Source organism: Betta splendens, chromosome 21, assembly GCF_900634795.4.
Source record: "Betta splendens chromosome 21, fBetSpl5.4, whole genome shotgun sequence".
Lineage (NCBI taxonomy): Eukaryota > Metazoa > Chordata > Actinopteri > Anabantiformes > Osphronemidae > Betta > Betta splendens.
The window spans coordinates 13,636,498-13,656,374 of NC_040899.1; the positions used below are offsets into that span (position 1 = coordinate 13,636,498).

Consider the following 19,877-nt stretch of genomic DNA (forward strand, 5'->3'; position numbering starts at 1 on the left):
TTATAGTGTCAATTTATGTCTTGTTTTAATATGAACAACACAAGTATGACAATTCTACAATTAAAGACTTCATCTGCTTTCATCAGGTGTTATTTGTCTCTAACATTTACTGTCTTGTGCAATATAATTGCAAGTAATAGAACACACAGCTTAGTTAGACTCTGTTCTAGAATTACTCAGTAATTTAATCACTTCTAAATATAAGGATTCCTTCACAGGACACATTAGGTCACAGCCATGAAGGACATATCATTCAACTACCTTCTTTCTTAACGTGTTCCCTAAATGTTAAACTATTGCTCTCATATACGTTACATAAGATCTTCAGTGCTCTACAGTACGTCTTTGACTCGGTCCACAGGAATCAGACGTCCTGTGGTTTGCAGGCCAGCAGGTAGTAATACTTCACAGCCACCTCCACCTCGGTCTCTGCAGAGGTCACGCGCATTATTGACATCAACCTACGGGGGAACAGAATGGGACACGCGTACAGTACGCAGGCTAGATGGGGTGCGTGCATTCATGTGTATGCTGTGAAAGCCTCACTGCACCTTTCACAGAAGGCCTGCGAGAGCCCGTCGGCCTTCTGAGGGTCCTCTCTCAACAGAATCTGATAATGAGAGAAAGACTGCAGCAAACCTATGAAGCTGGACAGAGGCATGGACTGTTTCACCCACACGCACTCCTGCCTGCAACACACAACAGTGAACGTATCATGACTGGATGACGCCTAACTAAATACTTGTATAGATACAGCATGGATGCAGCATCCAGCAGCAGTGGCTCTGTCACCTACCACTCCTTGTCGGGGTAAGGGATGGATTGAGAGGCCTCGCGGTAGAAGTCCATGGAGCTGGGGCCGAGGCAGGGGCTGCGGTACGGATGCAGGGCTTCATAAAACTGCGAGAAAAAGAGTCAGGCTTTTATTTAAGTCAAAGCGTGTTATTTATCAACTAATCATCCCAGTGTGGTGGACGGGGCAGCGTTCTGCATGTGCTCACCTCCTTGCAGGCCCGGTTCAGCGCTGCCGGGCAGCAGCCGGGGTGGCTCAGCTCCATGTCGATGGTGTAGTTGAGCAGCGCCAAGCAGCCGCGGGGCTTCAGGACCCTGTGGGCCTCCCGGAGGAAGCGCGGCCGGTCAAACCAGTGGAAGGCCGACATGGCCGCCACCAGGTCCACCGAGCCGTCGTCCAGCGGCAGCTCTTCGGCCGCACACTGTCTGCGGTGGGAGAGGAGCGGCCGAGTCACGTGGGCGGCACAAAGGTCAGCCTGCCTCATTTGCATTTTACTTAGTGACAGTTTGTGGAGCTGAGCTTCGCTTGTTGCTGGAAAGCATTTGATTGCAGATCCTTTTTAATTATTACGGTGTCACAATGTATATGACTGCTCTGCTCACTTGTACGTGATGTTGGGCCGGTTCGCGTGCAGCAGAGCCTCCTCCAGCTGGGCACGACTCACGTCCGTCGCCACCACGGACGTGAAGTGTTTGGCGAGCAGCACCGAGCCCTGTCCCGAACCGCAGCCCACGTCCAGCGCCAGGTCGAAGGGGCGGCCTTTCTGTGAGCACGTAGCGCCGGGTTACAGCCTATTACGTCCTGTCCTATTGTGCTGTACAGGACAGGTGTCGTGCCAAAAAGTGACTGTATGCCAGAAATCAATTGCCATTAGGATGGACATGTTGTGGAAGGACGGCTTGTTAGTTGCATTGCATAATATGGGAATCAGGGGGAAACTGTTTAATTGGGTGTGGTCAGTCCTGTTCTGTTTAATATTATGATCAACGGTGTGTTTAGTGGGTTGGATAAGGGTTTGGAAAGGTCTCTGTTTGATCACGATGGTGCAATCTAGAAGAGAGGGAGGAACAGAGAATATATTGTTAAGAAGGTGCAGGAAGTTCAAGAATGGGGTGATAAAAGGGGTCTAAGTTCTTGGTGGATGAAACAAAGGCAATGGTTTTCACAAAAGGCAAAGGTGGGTGATGGTTTGAGTCTAAAATTGTATGGGAAGGAAATAGAGATGATTAAAAGTGTTAAGTTCTTAGGTGTAATTTTTGATCAGACGTTAAGTTGGAGGGATGTATGTGAAAGGGAAATATATGAAGGTGGTGAATGTTATGAGGTGTTTAGCAGTGATTTTATTTGTGCACTGAGGATTGAAACAGGTGTCATGCCACTCATCTGGAGAAAACAACAACATTGCGGTGAACGACTGGATAGGCCATAAAGGGGGAGGATGTTTACGACCCAGAGAAAAAAGTTTTAGACTGGTGCTGGGAGAGAGAGGAGGTGGGGTGGTGAGCTTTGGGTGGAAGGGTGTAGTGTGGGCAAAACGTGGGGTTTGGTGAGATGGAGGCGGAAATGGAGAATTACATCACTAAAAGATCCATATGGAGGCAGAAAGAGGTGAGGGTGGAGTTGGGGCTGGAGGAGGGAAAAAGGCAAGCAGGGGGGTTTAATTCTGTTAGAGAGTTTTATAATATAGAGGATTTGAAGTACAGATGGGTCTAAAGATCAAAATTTGTGGGTGAATATAGTGAGGGAGTGGCCGGACAGTTGGGATAAAGAGGATAAAGGACGGAGCTCTGCTGGGTTATATTAACAGATTTAATGAGCATCCAGTACATCTTATCACTGTCTACACCTGTTTGAGACCAGTTCAACCAGTAAGACGCTGTCTTCACGTTGCCAAATGTGATTACAGCCAATATATATTCATAAGAAGCTTATTTCTTCCTCATTTAAACTCCACTGTCCTTCTGCTGGGTTATATTAACAGTTTTAATGAGCATCCAGCTCACCTGACCACTGTTACCTCATACTGGTTGTACTGGAGCAGAGCTCCATCAACTTAAAACAAGAGAAAAAGAAGGGTTTAGTAAACAGATACTGTATTGGCTTTAATCACTTTGTGGCAACATAAAGCAAGCATCTTACTGGTTTAACTGGTCCCATACAGGAAGTTAAAAGTGGTGAAACAACTCGGTGGTCACTCGTGCAGTTTCAATCAGAAACAAAATGTGAAGAACAAACATGTTACAGCATAAATGAGTCGTAGATCTGAGTCCTAGCGCCATGTCATAGAGTTAAACAGTCACGATCGACGACCGCTGTTTATTTTCGGTCGTTTACACAAAATCTAAAACGTCCACTAGAAAACGTGTAGCGGATAATAATCACAACTTATGGCGGTTTGAAACCGAAATAAGCAGGTGTAGTTTCACACAACGCGAGCTAAACGCCTTAACGAGGCGGCGCGCGCTCCCGCGTGCGGAAATCGATTTCTGGCAAACAGTCACTGCTGGTCCCGACACCCGACACCGTACGTACCCGAGTGTCGAGGAAGTCGATCATACGTTGAATGAGACGATCCGAGGGGCAGAGCCTGTACTTCCAGTAGTCCGCCGCGTGCTCCCTGCTTTCAAACAGACGGTTGGCCATGACACCGATGGAGCAAAACGCACACACCAGATGAGACGACAGTCAGAGAATGAGAGAGAGAGAGAGAGAGCGACAGACAGACAGACAGAGAGAGAGAGACAGACAGACAGACAGAGAGAGCGACAGACAGACAGACAGAGAGAGAGACAGACAGACAGACAGAGAGAGCGACAGAGAGAGCGACAGACAGACAGACAGAGAGACAGACAGACAGACATACAGACAGAAACAGAGAGAGAGGGAGAGAGAGAAGAGAGAGAGAGCGAGAAATAGAGAGAGAGAGACAAAGAGAGAGAGAGAGAGAGAGCTGACCGGGAAGCGGCGGTGGGAGCTGGGAGTGTCCTGGATCAGTAGCCGTTTTTGAGTTTTGACTGGGTTTTTGCTGATTCCTGTCGGTACCTCTTCCTTTATTGGATTTACTGGTTTTGACCGCTGCTTGACCGCAGTCGCTTTTGCCTGCTGTTTTTTGAAACTGTCGCCATTTGAGGCCGCCTTTGTTGAAGCTCTGTTTTCCCGTGCTGTGCATTTGGGTCCTTCACTTCTCAGTTTACAGCCCCAACCGACATCCGGACATTTTATTTTTGGTTAATTTTTAACAGGGAATGTTATTGTGTTAAAAATACATCACGTGCGTTGTCCCCTGAGTAAAGGTCAGTGTCCTGATTCACAGAGCCTCAAACGCTGGCTCTGATCCTGATCCCCCCCTCAAAACGCTTCTGAATCCTCCGCTTGTATAAACAAGCATCAATCACACAAGCACAGAATTCTGGGCCACATCATCACCACCATCAGGTCACCTGGCTCAAAGTGGGTCCAATAAAGCTGTAAATATGTGCTGTCAGAATCCAGTTTTATTTTGGGGATAAAACCATGTTTATGATCACAACCTGAAGTATCGCTTCACTAAGCGTTTTCACTATCAGTCAGTGGTTCTAACGGCTAAACTTCCTCCCTGTGCGCTCAGTGTTTAATACTGTATGTGATAGTTTATCGTTCCCTTTAAAAGTTAAAGGCAGTAAAGTTGCTTTAACGCCGTCCCACTGTCAATGAATGTGAACTCACAGCTACTACACATTTATCAGCCCCAGTATTAACATGTTTATATGCTGTAACGGTGCACAACGGAAGCGATACCAGTCATGACCAGCCAAACATTACTCACTTCTCACAGTAATTGCTAAATAGATTGATATGCAACTTAAAACAGCTTACAGCCTACTGTGAATTACACTGCTGGGTTTTATTTTACCAGTATTTATGCAGTTTTATTATATTGGAAACATACAAAATACTGTACACACAGTTACCAGAAGTGCCAAGGTGACTTCAAATGATTGAAGCAGGGAATTACTTACTGTATGACTGTGGACATCTCTAAATACATTTTTATATCTATTGTTAAAATTATTACATAAACGTTTTTTATCATTCTCTATTCTTTGTTTACTGCTGCAACATTGAAATTTCCCTGTGAGACGAATAAAGGTTTCTCTTTATCTTATCTTAACTACTTGTAGTGGCTTGGCTATAAGGCTTCTTAGTTAAACTGTAGCAGCTCACCAGCCTCTCTATCAATCAGCAATGGCAGTCGTGTACAAGTCAACAAACGTGTCTGACTTGCACAGTTATATAACCCCATTGTCTACTGTAAATGCAAGTTTTACTATAGTACAGTAATTGTAGTGAGTTTATATATTATATACAATTTGTTTTACATATATATTTCATATACATAAATATTTCAGGTTAAGAAGGTGTAGGCCACATTTTACAAGCAGTTTCTTGATACCAACACCCACACCCAAAAGTCTTGATTATTACGGCTTTGATGCCAGAACACAGTAATATTCCATTGTGTACTCGATTTTAGTGTCGGGATCGGTGACGCCCATTTCCTCCAGAAATCTGTGGAGCAATGCAAAGAGCGTGCAGCTTAATGTCCAGCAGTATAGTACAGGGTGGTTATTATCACTAACCTTGTGTGTGTGTGTGTGTGTGTGTGTGTGTATGTGTGTGTGTGTGTGTGTGTGTGTGTGTGTGTGTGTGTGTGTGTGTGTGTGTGTGTGTGTGTGTGTGTGTGTGTGTGTGTGTTACCTCTTTTGAGCGTTATGCACCAGCTCATTGGCTGCCTGCGGGTCGTTCTTCTTGTAAGTTTGAAACATGGACCAGGTCTCAATAAATCCGAGAACACTCTGCAGCGGGGTGTAAATCTTCATTTTAATACCCTCAATCCTAGAAAAACAGCACAGAAGAATAACTAGAGTGTGTAAATCAAATGATCGAAACAATAGTAAAGTTTTATGTCTGTTTCTGACAGGGTGCAACCTTATGGTTGGTCTTTGTAGTGTAAGGGACTATGTCATTGTTTGTAGCTATTGTGTTTGTGTTCAGTCACTTACGCTTTTGTAGCACGTACGTACCTGTCTTTGTCTGGATATGGGATGGCCGTGTACAGCGCCTCCAGCTTGCTTTCACATATATCCACTGGGGTGGTCTTGTATGGAGTCAGAACCTGTTTCACCTGGACGATAATATAATCATGTGAATAAGCCTCATCATAGGAGCAGGGAGGAGGATCAGGCTTTATTCTAGGATTACTTCTTACTGCAAAGTGTAGATTTACAGTAAATGAACTTAGGAGGTGTTGGGTTGTTGTTTCATTTAAACCACAGTGAGGTTATATTTGGATGGCACTGGCCTTTTGTGTCTATTTGTTGTTCTGACACCAAACAGTGTGTGGCTGATAAGATTCAACACTAAACAAATGAGTCCACATCCTGTACCTCTTCATAGATGCGGTTCAGGTTTTCTCCACAGTTCTGGTACTGGAGCTTAGTGTCATTATCATTGAAACCCATCAGAGCCAAGCAGCCCCGGGACTTCAAAACCCGATCTGCCTCGGTCAAGAACCTGGACTGGTCGAACCAGTGGGCGGCTGTCGCCGCTGTCAGCAGGTCAACGGAGCCGTCTGCCACTGGAAGCTCCTCTGCCGTTCCGCTCCTGCAGGTGTGATGGACAGGTCACAGGAAGCGTCTGTTTACTTCACTAGGCACCATTAAACTGCTAATACTCGGACATTGTTTCCTTCTGTGGTCATTGAGTTGAAGTAAGAGTCTGAGACCAGCTTTATTGTCATTGCGTCCTGCGCTGCTGTCCTCACCTGTACGTGACGTTGGGGAACCCTGGAACAGCTCTGGCCTCCTCCAGCTGACTCTCACTCACGTCAACGCCCATCACTTCTTTGAAATCCGCCGCGAACACTCGTGAATTCTGACCCGTTCCACAGCCGACATCCACTGCCAGCACGTGCGGCCGTCCCTTCTGAGGATGTCGGACACAAATACAGCTGTTGCTTGTGGAGACTGTACAGTAAAGGCAGCGCAGCAACTAGTCGGTGTGTCCTATTGCAGGTTTAATACGCGCTGTAACCTGGTGGTCGCAGTCTATTTTCAGGAGTACCTTTTTATCAAGGTATTGGAGAACAATGGTCTTGAGCTGATCTGGGGGCGTGAAGCGGTACTTCTGGTAGAGGCACGCATGGTCCTTCCCTTCAAACATCCGATATGCCATAATGACTGTACGCTAGTCTTCTCTTCCTGATCGCAACGTGTGTGTAACCTCGTCTTCAGGTTTTCCTTCCGTCGTGTCTTCACTGAATGAATCTGTAACAGCGTGTATCGGTTTCTACACAGGTAATTCACCTTAGACCTGTCATACCGCACTTTTCTCACATCGTACTTATTGTATTTCTGGAGGCGTGTCGGATTGATTACGTAACGCGCGTCCTCCGCTGCGATTGGTCGACCGCCGTATGACGTGTCATCTTTTTTAGGTTGGCAGCGGTAAACGCTCCTTATTTTGTTCTTGTTCTTGTTCGCGTTCTTGTTCTTTTGCTGTTTTTGTTATTTTTGATTTATTAGTTTTTTCGTAACGGACCCTGGACCTTGAACCTGGATTATCACAATTTGTGCATTCACTTTATAAGATATACTAATCTTGTGATGGACTTTCTATCATTTGCTATGTTCTCCAGCACATAGTCATGTGATGGTTACTTTAAATGACAAGTTAAAATACATTTCAGATCACCTCAATCAAGTGGTTTCACTGACTGGATCCAAATTCCTCCTAATTCCTAAGTCTGTTCACTAAATTCTTACATATGTAGCATGCAAACACTCCTAAATAAGTGCATAGTTATTTGCTTCCACTGCTACAACAACAAATTATTAATCAAAAGAAAACGTTTATGCACTGTAATAGATTATTGAATTGTTTGTACTGTAGCTATTGTGTTTGTGTTCAGTCACTCACGCTTGTGTGGTACGTACGTACCTGTCTTTGTCTGGATATGGGATGGCCGTGTACAGCGCCTCCAGTTTGCTCTCACATATATCCACTGGGGTGGTCTTGTATGGAGTCAGCACCTGTTTCACCTGGAATATAATATAATCATGTGAATAAGCCTCATCATAGGAGCAGGGAGGAGGATCAGGCTTTATTCTAGGATTACTTCTTACTGCAAAGTGTAGATTTACAGTAAATGAACTTGAGAGGTGTTGGGATGTTGTTTTTTTCTTGTTTTCATTTAAGCCACAGTGAGGTTGTATTTGTATGGCACTGTCCTTTTCTGTCTATTTGTTGTCCTGGCACCTGTGTCAAAAACAGTGTGTGGCTGATAAGATTCAACACTAAACAAATGAGTCCACATCCTGTACCTCGTCACAGATGCGGTTCAGTTTTTCCCCACAGTTCTGGTACTGGAGGTACCACTGGAGGGTACTTAGTGTCATTATCATTGAAACCCATCACAGCCAAGCAGCCCCGAGACTTCAAAACCTGCTTTTTTGCAATTTTGTCTATTCTTTTGATGGACTTTATGATTTGTTATTTTTTTTAGCACATCTGATGGTAATTTTAAATGATAAGTCAGTTACATCTCAGGATTTTAACAGGCATTTGGGGGATCAGATCCTCTTTGGGCACATCACAATTTACACCTGTTAAGATGTCAAGCAGACCACTTTCTTGTCAAAACAATTGTATCCTCTACTGATTATGCATTTTCCTACAGTGTCTTCCAATGATGTTTTCCCCACAAATGTTAAAATACATTTCAGATCACCTCAATCTGAAATGTACATCTGCAGACAGACTTAACACTTGTCTGACGGCTTGAGGAGATGTCACGGGTCCCACAAGAGGCGATGAAGCCCTGCGTTCTGACTGATTGGACTATTGATCCAGACAAATTAGTCATAAATTGTTAAAATGCTATTAGAACTGGCTGTGTATCTCCCTTCCCAGGTACAGTCTAGCTCACCAGCTGTGCTTCTATCTTCTTTTTCTTATTGTGTCTCCCTCCAAGGACAATTGTTGGACTGACCTGTAAACATCTTGGTCGGCCTCGGTCATACATCTATGAACAACACTTTACTGTACTGATGCAGATTTATTATTTATTATTATAAATAAGTGCATAATTCTTTTTTTTTAATTATCGAAACTACTAAATATAATGACAGGTCAAAGCAGCGAGTTTCTCTGAAGTAAAGGCTTGGTGCTCCCTCTGCTGGTCCACGTTTATACTACAAATCTCCGGATAGGTTTTGTTTTCTGGCTACACAGTCTTTCTGTGACTGCTGCTCTCTTGATGATCCACAGTGAGGAACCCGTCTAAAGAAACTTAATGAAAAAAAGTCTAACCGAAAAAATTCTTTAAATATAAAACGAAAATTATATATTAAACAGTTGCTCTGTCACTGAAACACAGGAAAACTAAATTTATTATTTGCTTGTGTAAGTTTAAGATTTTTAATTTACGGCTCAGCAGTGATCATAATAATCATGATATCATGATAATCATGATAATGATTGTCACGGATCACAGATATGGTGGACCCACATGCACAGCTCGGAGACAGACAGGTACGTATGAATCAGGTTTAATAGTATTTCTTGGTCAGTTCACAGGTGGATGGTTAGCAAAGGTACAAGTAAGGAGTCGGAACCGGAGCCAGAGACGAGGGCAGATGAGGAGCCGGAGCCAGAACCAACGACGAGGGTAGATAAGGAGCCGGAGCTGACGTGGTACTCGCCGGACCACCAGGAGCTGAGGCAGACGTGGTCAGTACCGGACCACCAGGAACACCGAAGGCAACACCTGCACACAATGAAGCAGAGAACACAGGAACCAGGGCTGGTGTGGTCATCTCCCAGCCACCGGGGACTGAAGTTGGCATGGTTCCACTTGGACCGCCAGGAACAGAAGCAGATGTGCTCATCGGAGAACCACCAGGGACTCCAGGGAAGACACCTGTACACAGGAGAGCAGAAGGCACAGGGTCCAGGACCGGCGCAAACCGGTCTGGGACGGGGACAGGAACGCACGATTCTGGGCCAACGAGGACAGGAACAGCCTCGTTTGGGCCGACAGAGCAGGTTCGGCCTCTTCAGGGCCAATGGGTACAGGAACGGCCTCTTCTGGGCCGACGCAGGCAGGAACGGCCCCTTCTGGGCCGATGCAGGCAGGAACGGCTTCTTCTGGGTCGACGCAGGCAGGAACTGCCTCTTCTGGGCCAACGGGGACAGGAACGGCCTTGTTTGGACCGAAAGGGGTTGGGGCTTGAGCTTGAGCTGGGCAAAACGGCTGCTGCACTGGAGTTTGGCATGGTTTGGCAGCAGAAGTCAGATGTGGCTGGAGAAGTGATGCAGCAGGGATCATGATGGGCAGAAGACCAGAAGTGGATGCAGGCTGAACTCTAACAGGAGCAGGAGACAAAGATTGCACCAGGGCAGGAGCAGAACATGATGGCTGCGCTGGAGCTTGACATGGCTGGGCGACAGGTGCAGCAGGGGTGGGACGTGGCTGGATGGATGGGGCAGCAGCACGCTGTGGTTTCAGGGCCATCCGTCGGTAAGCAGCAACAGAAGAGATATTAAAACAACACATGGGCCAATAATTGTGACATTGTATATAAAATATGTCTATAACGGAATTCACCATTATTAGAATGAAAATATATATTTCATAATATATATTATATGCTATTTGCTATAGCTATAAACACATACAGAAACTAGCTATCATCAAAGTTATCCTTAAGGTTTTCCTGGGTATTAAGACTTTTATTAAATATGGTGCTGATATTCTTGTTTTCAAACAAAATGTTTACTGTAATAACCAAGAAATGTGGATTCTACATAATATAACAGTGTTCTAATGACACATACACGTCTTAATAGGGTCTTTATAGATGTTAGTTACAGTACAGTATCTTGAATTTTAATATACCTGGCAAAAGAAACTACAGTACAAGAGAAGTGTAATAGACCAGGAGGTAAGGAGGATTACCACCGAAGCTGAATCAGTCTAATTTTTCAAGCTTTCCACTTTGCTTTTATTTTTATTCATAATGTTGTCATTAACTTCATCTATTGGCTGCACTTCAAGGATAACTCACAGAGAGGAATCAAATCATTGTCCTTAAGTTTTTAATTATAAATATTCCATATGTTGGAAAATGTATTTTTATTTGTGTGTATTTTGTGTCTACACGTACAGTATATGGAATATTATTTTCAATATCCCAGATTCTTCAAAACTGCACTCCATTACACTTTTCATTACACTAATTACTCAATTGATCTCATAGTTGTATAACAAACAAAAGCAAAAACTGAATTCTTGGTTTAGGTAATATAAAAAATATGTTTATATTCACTTGCAAATTAATTTTTAGGTGCTTCTAAACATTTTAGTTTATGCAACAAGATTATAATAAATCTAGTACAAGTCAACATTCAAACGTGTTTGACATGTACAGTTAGATAACCCCATTGTGGAGAACCACCAGGCACTCCAGGGAAGAGTAGAGCTGATGGCACAGGGGTCCAGGACTGGTCTGAACCGGTCTGGACCACCAGGACCTCCAGGAGCAGCCTTTTCAAGGCTGCCATGGGCAAGGACTGCCTCTTCTGGGTCGAGGGCGACAGGAACGGCCTCTTCTGGGCCAACGAGGCTTGGCTATAAGGCTTCTTAGTTGCAGCTCAGCAGCCTCTATCAATCAACAATGGCAGTGTTGTACAAGTCAATATGTTTCAAATGTGTTTGACTTGTACAGTTATATAACCCCATTGTCTAAGTGCAAGTTTTACTATAGCAATTGTAGTGAGTTTATATACAATATTTTTATATATAAAAATATTTCAGGTTAAAAAGGTGTAGGCCACATTTTACAAGCACTTTCTTGATACAAACACCCACCACAACCAATAGTCTTGATTATTACGGCTTTGATGCCAGAACACAGTAATATTCCATTGTGTACTCGATTTCAGTGTTGGGGTCGGTGACACCCATTTCCTCCAGAAATCTGTGAAGCAATGCAAAGAGCGTGCAGCTTAATGTCCAGCAGAATATTACAGAGTGCTTATTATTACCAACATTTACAGTACAGTGTGTGTGTGTGTGTGTGTGTGTGTGTGTGTGTGTGTGTGTGTGTGTGTGTGTGTGTGTGTGTGTGTGTGTGTGTGTGTGTGTGTTACCTCTTTTGAGCGTTATGCACCAGCTCATTGGCTGCCTGCGGGTCGTTCTTCTTGTAAGTTTGAAACACGGACCAGGTCTCAATAAGTCCGAGAATGTTCTGCAGCGGGGTGTAAATCTTCATTTTAATACCCTCAATCCTAAAAAAACAGCACAGAATAATAACTAGAGTGTGTAAATCAAATGATCAATACAATAGTAAAGGTTTATGTTTGTTTCTGATTTAAGTATAATCCAAAACAGAGTGCAACCTTAATAATTTAATTTGTTTGGGTGAAACCTAATGGTGCTTTGGTCTTTGTAGTGTAAGGGACTATGTCATTGTTTGTAGCTATTGTGTTTGTGTTCAGTCACTCCGCTTGTGTGGCACGTACGTACCTGTCTTTGTCTGGATATGGGATGGCCGTGTACAGCGCCTCCAGCTTGCTTTCACATATATCCACTGGGGTGGTCTTGTATGGAGTCAGCACCTGTTTCACCTGGAATATAATATAATCATGTCAATAAACCTAATCACAGAATCAGGTTCATTTAAACCACAGTGAGGTTGTATTTGTATGGCACTGGCCTTTTGTGTCTATTTGTTGTTCTGACACCAAACAGTGTGTGGCTGATAAGATTCAACACTAAACAAATGAGTCCACATCCTGTACCTCTTCATAGATGCGGTTCAGTTTTTCTCCACAGTTCTGGTACTGGAGCTTAGTGTCATTATCATTGAAACCCATCAGAGCCAAGCAGCCCCGGGACTTCAAAACCCGATCTGCCTCGGTCAAGAACCTGGACTGGTCGAACCAGTGGGCGGCTGTTGCCGCTGTCAGCAGGTCAACGGAGCCGTCTGCCACTGGAAGCTCCTCTGCCGTTCCGCTCCTGCAGGTGTGATGGACAGGTCACAGGAAGCATCTGTTTACTTCACTAGGCACCATTAAACTGCTAATACTCGGACATTGTTTCCTTCTGTGGTCATTGAGTTGAAGTAAGAGTCTGAGACCAGCTTTATTGTCATTGCGTCCTGCGCTGCTGTTCTCACCTGTACATGACGTTGGGGAACCCTGGAACAGCTCTGGCCTCCTCCAGCTGACTCTCACTCACGTCAACGCCCATCACTTCTTTGAAATCCGCCGCGAACACTCGTGAATTCTGACCCGTTCCACAGCCGACATCCACTGCCAGCACGTGCGGCCGTCCCTTCTGAGGATGTCGGACACAAATACAGCTGTTGCTTGTGGAGACTGTACAGTAAAGGCAGCGCAGCAACTAGTCGGTGTGTCCTATTGCAGGTTTAATACGCGCTGTAACCTGGTGGTCGCAGTCTATTTTCAGGAGTACCTTTTTATCAAGGTATTGGAGAACAATGGTCTTGAGCTGATCTGGGGGCGTGAAGCGGTACTTCTGGTAGAGGCACGCATGGTCCTTCCCTTCAAACATCCGATATGCCATAATGACTGTACGCTAGTCTTCTCTTCCTGATCGCAACGTGTGTGTAACCTCGTCTTCAGGTTTTCCTTCCGTCGTGTCTTCACTGAATGAATCTGTAACAGCGTGTATCGGTTTCTACACAGGTAATTCACCTTAGACCTGTCAGACCGCACTTTTCTCACATCGTACTTATTGTATTTCTGGAGGCGTTTACGTTTTCGGATTGATTACGTAACGCGCGTCCTCTGCTACGATTGGTCGACCGCCGTATGACGTGTCATCTTATTGAGGGTGGCAGCAGTAAACGCTCCTTATTTTGTTCCTGTTCTTTTGTTTTATTAGTTTTTTTTTTGTAACGGACCCTGGACCTTGGACCTGGATTATCACGACTTGTGCCTTTACTTTTTTCATTTAACGAAATCTGAAACTGTAGAAGAGATTCTTTAGCTTACACCTTGTACTGCCTTATCACATTTAAGCTTTTTGCTATTTTTTCTAATCTTGTGATGGACTTTCTATCATTTGCTATGTTCTCCAGCACATAGTCATGTGATGGTTACTTTAAATGACAAGTTAAAATACATTTCAGATCACCTCGATCAAGTGGTTTGACTGACTGGATCCAAATTCCTCCTAATTCCTAAGTCTGTTTACTAAATTCTTCATATGTAGCATGCAAACACTCCTAAATAAGTGCATAGTTCTTTGCTTCCACTGCTACAACAACAAATTATTAATCAAAAGAAAAAGTTTATGCACTGTAATAGATTATTGAATTGTTTGTACTGTAGCTATTGTGTTTGTGTTCAGTCACTCACGCTTGTGTAGTACGTGTGTGGATTGTGGATTTACAGTTAATGAACTTGAGAGGTGTTGGGATTTTGTTTCTTTCTTGTTTTCATTTAAACCACAGTGAGGTTGTAATTGTATGGGACTTGCCTTTTCTGTCTATTTGTTGTTCTGACACCCTGTGCCACCAAACAGTGTGTGGCTGATAAGATTCAACACTAAACAAATGAGTCCACATCTGTCAGGCTTAGGCCTGAGATCGGACCCACATGCACAGTGCGAGTACACAGAGTAGGTGGTAAAATCAAGGTTTAATCCAGTAATCTTCAGTACAAACGATCCAGGTCATACACAGTGAATCTCAGATTACAGCACAGAAGGAGCAGGCTGTGTCAGGTCCAAGAACATACAAGGGTTCGGCAACAGGATCAACACAGCTAAAGTACCGGTGAGGAGCAGGCTATCTCAAGGTCAGACGATCAGGTCAGTATCACAAATTCTTTCCAGGCAGGAGCAGACAGGAATTGGAGGTCAGGAACAGGAAACTGGATCACACTCAAGGTAGGCAGAACTAAGAAATGCTGGAATGTAATGACTGGCATACAACAATCTGGCAACTGGATGTTGTGACTGGTGGTGGTTAAATACACAAGTGAATAATGACTGATATGAGACAGGTGTGCGTAATAGGACCGGGACGTGACTCGGGAACTAACGTGACGTGACCAGAAACGGAAGTCTTTTCAAAATAAAACAGGAAATAAACCCAGATCATGACAACATCTTGTACCTCTTCATAGATGCGGTTCAGTTTTTCTCCACAGTTCTGGTACTGGAGCTTAGTGTCAGAATCATTGAAACCCATTACAGCCAAGCAGCGCTGGGACTTGAAAACCTGCTTTTTTGCTATTTTGTCTATTCTTGTGACAGACTTCAATCCATTTTCCATACCGCCTAAGAGGCAGGGTACAGCCTAGACAGGATGCCAGCCCATCGCAAACAAGCATTCACAAACGCACTCACACCTACAATGGATAATTATTAATTATAATTATTTTTTTAATTAAAAAAAAAAAACTAAATATAATGACAGATCACAGCAGCGACTTTGTCTGAAGTAAAGGCTTAGTGCTCTCTGTGCTGGTCAACGTTTGTACTACACAAGTAGAAAGCAGTAGAAGTTGAAAAAAATTTGCAAATCTCTGGATAGGTTTTATTTTTTGGCCACACAATCTTTCTGTGACTGCTGCTCTCTTGATGAGCCACAGTGAGGAACCAGTCTGATTAAACTAAATGAAAAAAGTCTAAACGAAAAAATTGCTTAAATATAAAACAAAAATTCTATATTGAAAACAAACAGTTTCTCTGTCACTAAAACACAAGTGCCCACATGCACAGCTCGGAGACAGACAGGTACGTATGAATCAGGTTTAATAGTATTTCTTGGTCAGTTCACACAGATTGACGGTTAGCAGAGCTACAGGTAAGGTGCCCGAACCGGAGCCAGAACCAATGACGAAGGGCAGACGTGGACTTAGAGTGGACGTGGCACTCGCCAAACCACCAGGAGCTGAGGCAGATGTGGTCAGTACCGAACCACCTGGAACCCCATGGGCAACACTTTCACACAATGAAGCAGAGAACACAGGAACCAGGGCTGGTGTGGTCATCTCCCAGCCACCGGGGACTGAAGTTGGCATGGTTCCACTTGGACCGCCAGGAACAGGAGCAGACGTGCTCATCGGAGAACCACCAGGCACTCCAGGGAAGACACCTGTACACAGGAGAGCAGAAGGCACAGGGTCCAGGAACGGCCTCTTCTGGACCACCAGGCACCAGGAGCAGCCTCTTCAGGGCCGCCAGGGGCAGGAACTGCCTCTTCTGGGCCAACGGGGACAGGAACTGCCTCTTCTGGGCCAACGGAGACAAGAAGGGCCGATTCTGGGCCGACGGGGACAAGAAGGGCCTCGTTTGAGCCGATGGCGCAGGAACGGCCTCTTCTGGGTCAACGGGGACAGGAACGGCCTCTTCTGGGCCAACAGGGACAGGAACAACCTCTTCTGGACCGACGGGGACAGGAACGACTGATTCTGGGTCAACGGGTACAGGAACGGCCTCGTTTGGACCGACAGGGGCAGGAACTGCCTCTTTTGGGCCAACGGGGACAGGAACGGCCTCTCTGGGCCGACGCAGGCAGGAACGGCCTCGTTTGGACCGAAAGGGGTTGGGGCTTGAGCTTGAGCTGGTCAAGACGGCTGCTGCACTGTAGTTTGGCATGGTTTGGCAGCAGAAGTCAGATGTGGCTGGAGAAGTGATGCAGCAGGGATCATGATGGGCAGAAGACCAGAAGTGGATGCAGGCTGAACTCTAACAGGAGCAGGAGACAAAGATTGCACCAGGGCAGGAGCAGAACATGATGGCTGCGCTGGAGCTTGACATGGCTGGGCGACAGGTGCAGCAGGGGTGGGACGTGGCTGGATGGATGGGGCAGCAGCACGCTGTGGTTTCAGGGCCATCCGTCGGTAAGCAGCAACAGAAGAGATATTAAAACAACACATGGGCCAATAATTGTGACATTGTATATAAAATATGTCTATAACGGAATTCACCATTATTAGAATGAAAATATATATTTCATAATATGTATTATATGCTATTTGCTATAGCTATAAACACATACAGAAACTAGCTATCATCAAAGTTATCCTCAAGGTTTTCCTGGGTATTAAGACTTTTATTAAATATGGTGCTGATATTCTTGTTTAAAACAAAATGTTTACTGTAATAACCAAGACATGTGGATTCTACACGATATAACAGTGTTCTAATGACACATACACGTCTTAATAGGGTCTTTGTAGATGTTAGTTATAGTACGGTGTCTTGAAGTCTAATAAACCTGGCAAAAAAACTACAAGAGAAGTGTAATAGACCAGGAGGTAAGGAGGATTACCACCGAAGCTGAATCAGTCTAATTTTTCAAGCTTTCCACTTTGCTTTTATTTTCATTCATAATGTTGTAATTAACTTCATCTATTGGCTGCACTTCAAGGATAACTCACAGAGAGGAATTAAACCATTGTCCTTAAGTTTTTAATTATAAATAATCCATATGTTGGAAAATATATTTTTTTAATTTGTGTTACAAAGACAAATAAAAACAGCTGGACCCAAATGCAGACATGCTGTCGCTGGTTGTAGTTCAATGAGTAAATACTTTTAATAACAAAATATGAAAACACAGTTTCAGGCTGACAAAATTAAATGCAAAGACACTGGCAACTATTGTAACTAAACCAAATATCACTAGGCAGGAAAACTGCATAAGCAGAAACTCACATTAGACTAGAAAAAACCCAAACCCCAGTGTTTAAAGGAACTGCCTGCAAAGCAGAAAAACACAGCTAAAGCTGGAACAGGAGGTACAAGGCATGAACGAGACACCGGTAGTTTTGGCAGTGAACTGAAAAAATATACCGTATACAGCATATCTGCTGAAAAAAACTGCAGTAAATATTAAAATGCTGAAAAACATTCATCACCAAATTAAAAAATGCTGTAAATAAAAAATGATTATGCTAAAAGGAACACAGTCTCACACTGCTCACACTGAACACTAAAAGTTAACTTCTTTACTATATTTTTTGTCTACACGTATATGGAATATTATTTTCAATATCCCAGAATCTTCAAAACTGCACTCCATAACATTTTTCATGAACTCTTATAACTAATTACTTGATTGGTCTCATACAGTAGTTGTATAACAACAAAAGCAAAAAATGAATTTCTGGTTTAGGTAATATAAAAAATATGTTTATATTCACTTGCAAATTAAATTTTAGGTGTTTCTAAACAATGTAGTTTATGCAACAAGATTATAATAAATCATCAGTTGCAGCTGATTCAGATCTCTGATGCTCTGATTGTTGACGCAGACCTGAACGAGATAAGACATTAGGTTATTGCACTGGTTACATTCATTGTAACACATTGTAGCTTTGTGTGTTATGCTAGAAGATTTGTTGACAAGTGTCCTGTGTCTGAACCAGGAGGAACTCTAAAGTCCTCTGGCACAGTTCTTCAGGTTCCAAAGTGCAGAACAAAAGCTTCTTGCAGATTTTTCCAACGCAAACTTAAAACACTGAGTTTTTTAGTTTCTATAAATATTTGTTGAATTTTACCTCTTCAGTGCTTTAGCCTCTTTTCCACACAGTTTGCCTTGTTGTAGTCAGGATTTCTGGCAAACATTTGACGTGTGTCCCTAAATTCTATTTTTTCATCGTTTACTCTACTTGACGTAATGTTTGTTTTCTACTTGCCTCTTGGGTTCGATTTAGAACAGCGCCGCTCGCGCGGAGCGCACTGAGTCTTCCGCACCACGCGGGGGCGGGCGCGCGCCGTTCCCGCCCCCGCCGACAACAAACCGTAAGCTAGCAGAAGAAGCGGGCCGACGGCAGACTCGAGCACTGCAGTACATGCGACCGCACAACCGCTCTCAGCCCGTGTTCGTTTTTCCTCCAACACCAGCGGGGACACGGAGGAAGACCGACGTCTGGGCTTTCACGTAAAGTGGCGTCTGAGATTTTCGCGTGCCGAGGAAGCCCCGACCCTCCGCTACCGCACACCCCGTGAGTAGCCCTTTTTGTGTGTGTTGTTATTTTGGGGCTGCGGAGGATGAAACGCGGCTGCTAATATGATTTAGGTTCCGGTAGTGTTTATGTAATATTAGGCTGGTAATCCTCCACAACGAGGCGGACGCGGGCGCTCGCCGGTCACATTTCTGTTACCTGTTAACCACCAACGTCCTCTCCGGAGCCAGTTGTGGAATTAGCTAGTGTTCGTGCAGTGCGTCTGTGGGATTTATGGCTGTCATCGTACCTCGGCGTTACCCTGTCAGCGGTGCCCGTGGAGGTTCCACCAGCGAGACCGCATCGCGCTCGCGCGGCGACCAGAGCCCCAGTCATGTGAACGCGGCGCTACGGTAGCTTCTGCAACGCGGCCGCTGCGCTGCGAAGGTGATGCGACGCGCTGCTCACGTCTCCTCTAATCTCTGCGCGGACACGTGTGAAGTCCTGTTACAGAAGAGGAGACACGCATTGACTTGAAGTGACGGGAAAGTGACTTTTGAATTGAAAATTTCTTATTTGATTTTTTTTCCCCTTTTATTTTGGTGTAAAGGGAAACAAGACTTGAATTAACGGTAAGCATCATTTATCATAGCGATTATGCATCATTAAGTGGATAATGATAGTGAGGATAAAACACTGTCAAACTGTGAACTGTCAACCAACCAGAGCTTCGTTGGCCAATAATCACAGCATTATACTTTAATGTCTCGTTGTTTAGAACGCAATTCATAAACATCACATAAAAAATGTATAAAATTATATGTTTGGAAAGTTGTTGGTCCTGTAACGTACCTGCTGCTCCATTAGAAGACTGTGACATGAATGTAAAAGATGAAAACTGTTCCGTTAAATAATGAGTTAGATTTCCTAATTTTTAACATGTTTCAGTGCGTGATTTACCTATACAGTATAATGGAAAATGCTTGAAAGTTGTTACTGTAATAAGAAGTACAGCATTATGAGGTCAGGAGCAAGAGGAAACAAAGTCAAGCCAGTATAATGCACCCAGTGACCTTGTAAATAAGCCACCGCTGTGCACAGACTTGCACCGAGCTTT

General features: G+C 44.2%; 4 protein-coding genes across 6 annotated transcripts in view; 1 reads left to right on the forward strand and 3 right to left on the reverse strand.

Annotated features, from left to right (window-relative positions):
• Window positions 1–3,672, reverse strand: LOC114847554 (putative methyltransferase DDB_G0268948). The gene is made up of 6 exons (XM_029137427.3): window positions 3,326–3,672; window positions 1,396–1,556; window positions 1,002–1,218; window positions 797–900; window positions 552–689; window positions 1–461 (listed from the first exon to the last, which is right to left on the reverse strand). Exons 1-6 carry the CDS (start codon window positions 3,434–3,436, stop codon window positions 365–367), a joined length of 828 nt encoding a protein of 275 aa, XP_028993260.1. The 5' UTR covers window positions 3,437–3,672; the 3' UTR covers window positions 1–364.
• Window positions 3,673–4,638: 966 nt separating this feature from the next.
• Window positions 4,639–7,171, reverse strand: LOC114847555 (putative methyltransferase DDB_G0268948). The gene is made up of 6 exons (XM_029137429.3): window positions 6,896–7,171; window positions 6,597–6,757; window positions 6,220–6,436; window positions 5,857–5,957; window positions 5,531–5,668; window positions 4,639–5,341 (listed from the first exon to the last, which is right to left on the reverse strand). Exons 1-6 carry the CDS (start codon window positions 7,004–7,006, stop codon window positions 5,254–5,256), a joined length of 816 nt encoding a protein of 271 aa, XP_028993262.1. The 5' UTR covers window positions 7,007–7,171; the 3' UTR covers window positions 4,639–5,253.
• A 3,779-nt stretch (window positions 7,172–10,950) lies between these two features.
• Window positions 10,951–13,569, reverse strand: LOC114847556 (ubiquinone biosynthesis O-methyltransferase-like). The gene is made up of 7 exons (XM_029137431.3): window positions 13,311–13,569; window positions 13,012–13,172; window positions 12,635–12,851; window positions 12,360–12,460; window positions 11,984–12,121; window positions 11,703–11,811; window positions 10,951–11,495 (listed from the first exon to the last, which is right to left on the reverse strand). The coding sequence occupies exons 1-6, from the start codon at window positions 13,419–13,421 to the stop codon at window positions 11,724–11,726; spliced, it is 816 nt and encodes a 271-aa protein (XP_028993264.1). The 5' UTR covers window positions 13,422–13,569; the 3' UTR covers window positions 10,951–11,495; window positions 11,703–11,723.
• Window positions 13,570–18,574: 5,005 nt separating this feature from the next.
• Window positions 18,575–19,877, forward strand: part of adarb1b (adenosine deaminase RNA specific B1b) — an 82,023-nt gene continuing 80,720 nt past the window's right edge. For 2 of the 3 annotated variants that reach the window (XM_029137422.3, XM_029137425.3), the window contains exon 1: window positions 18,575–18,820. The gene's annotated coding sequence lies outside the window, so the exon portion shown is untranslated. Of the gene's footprint in view, window positions 18,821–19,364; window positions 19,393–19,877 lie in introns of those variants that run through there. The other variant, XM_041068959.2, reaches the window with a different exon arrangement.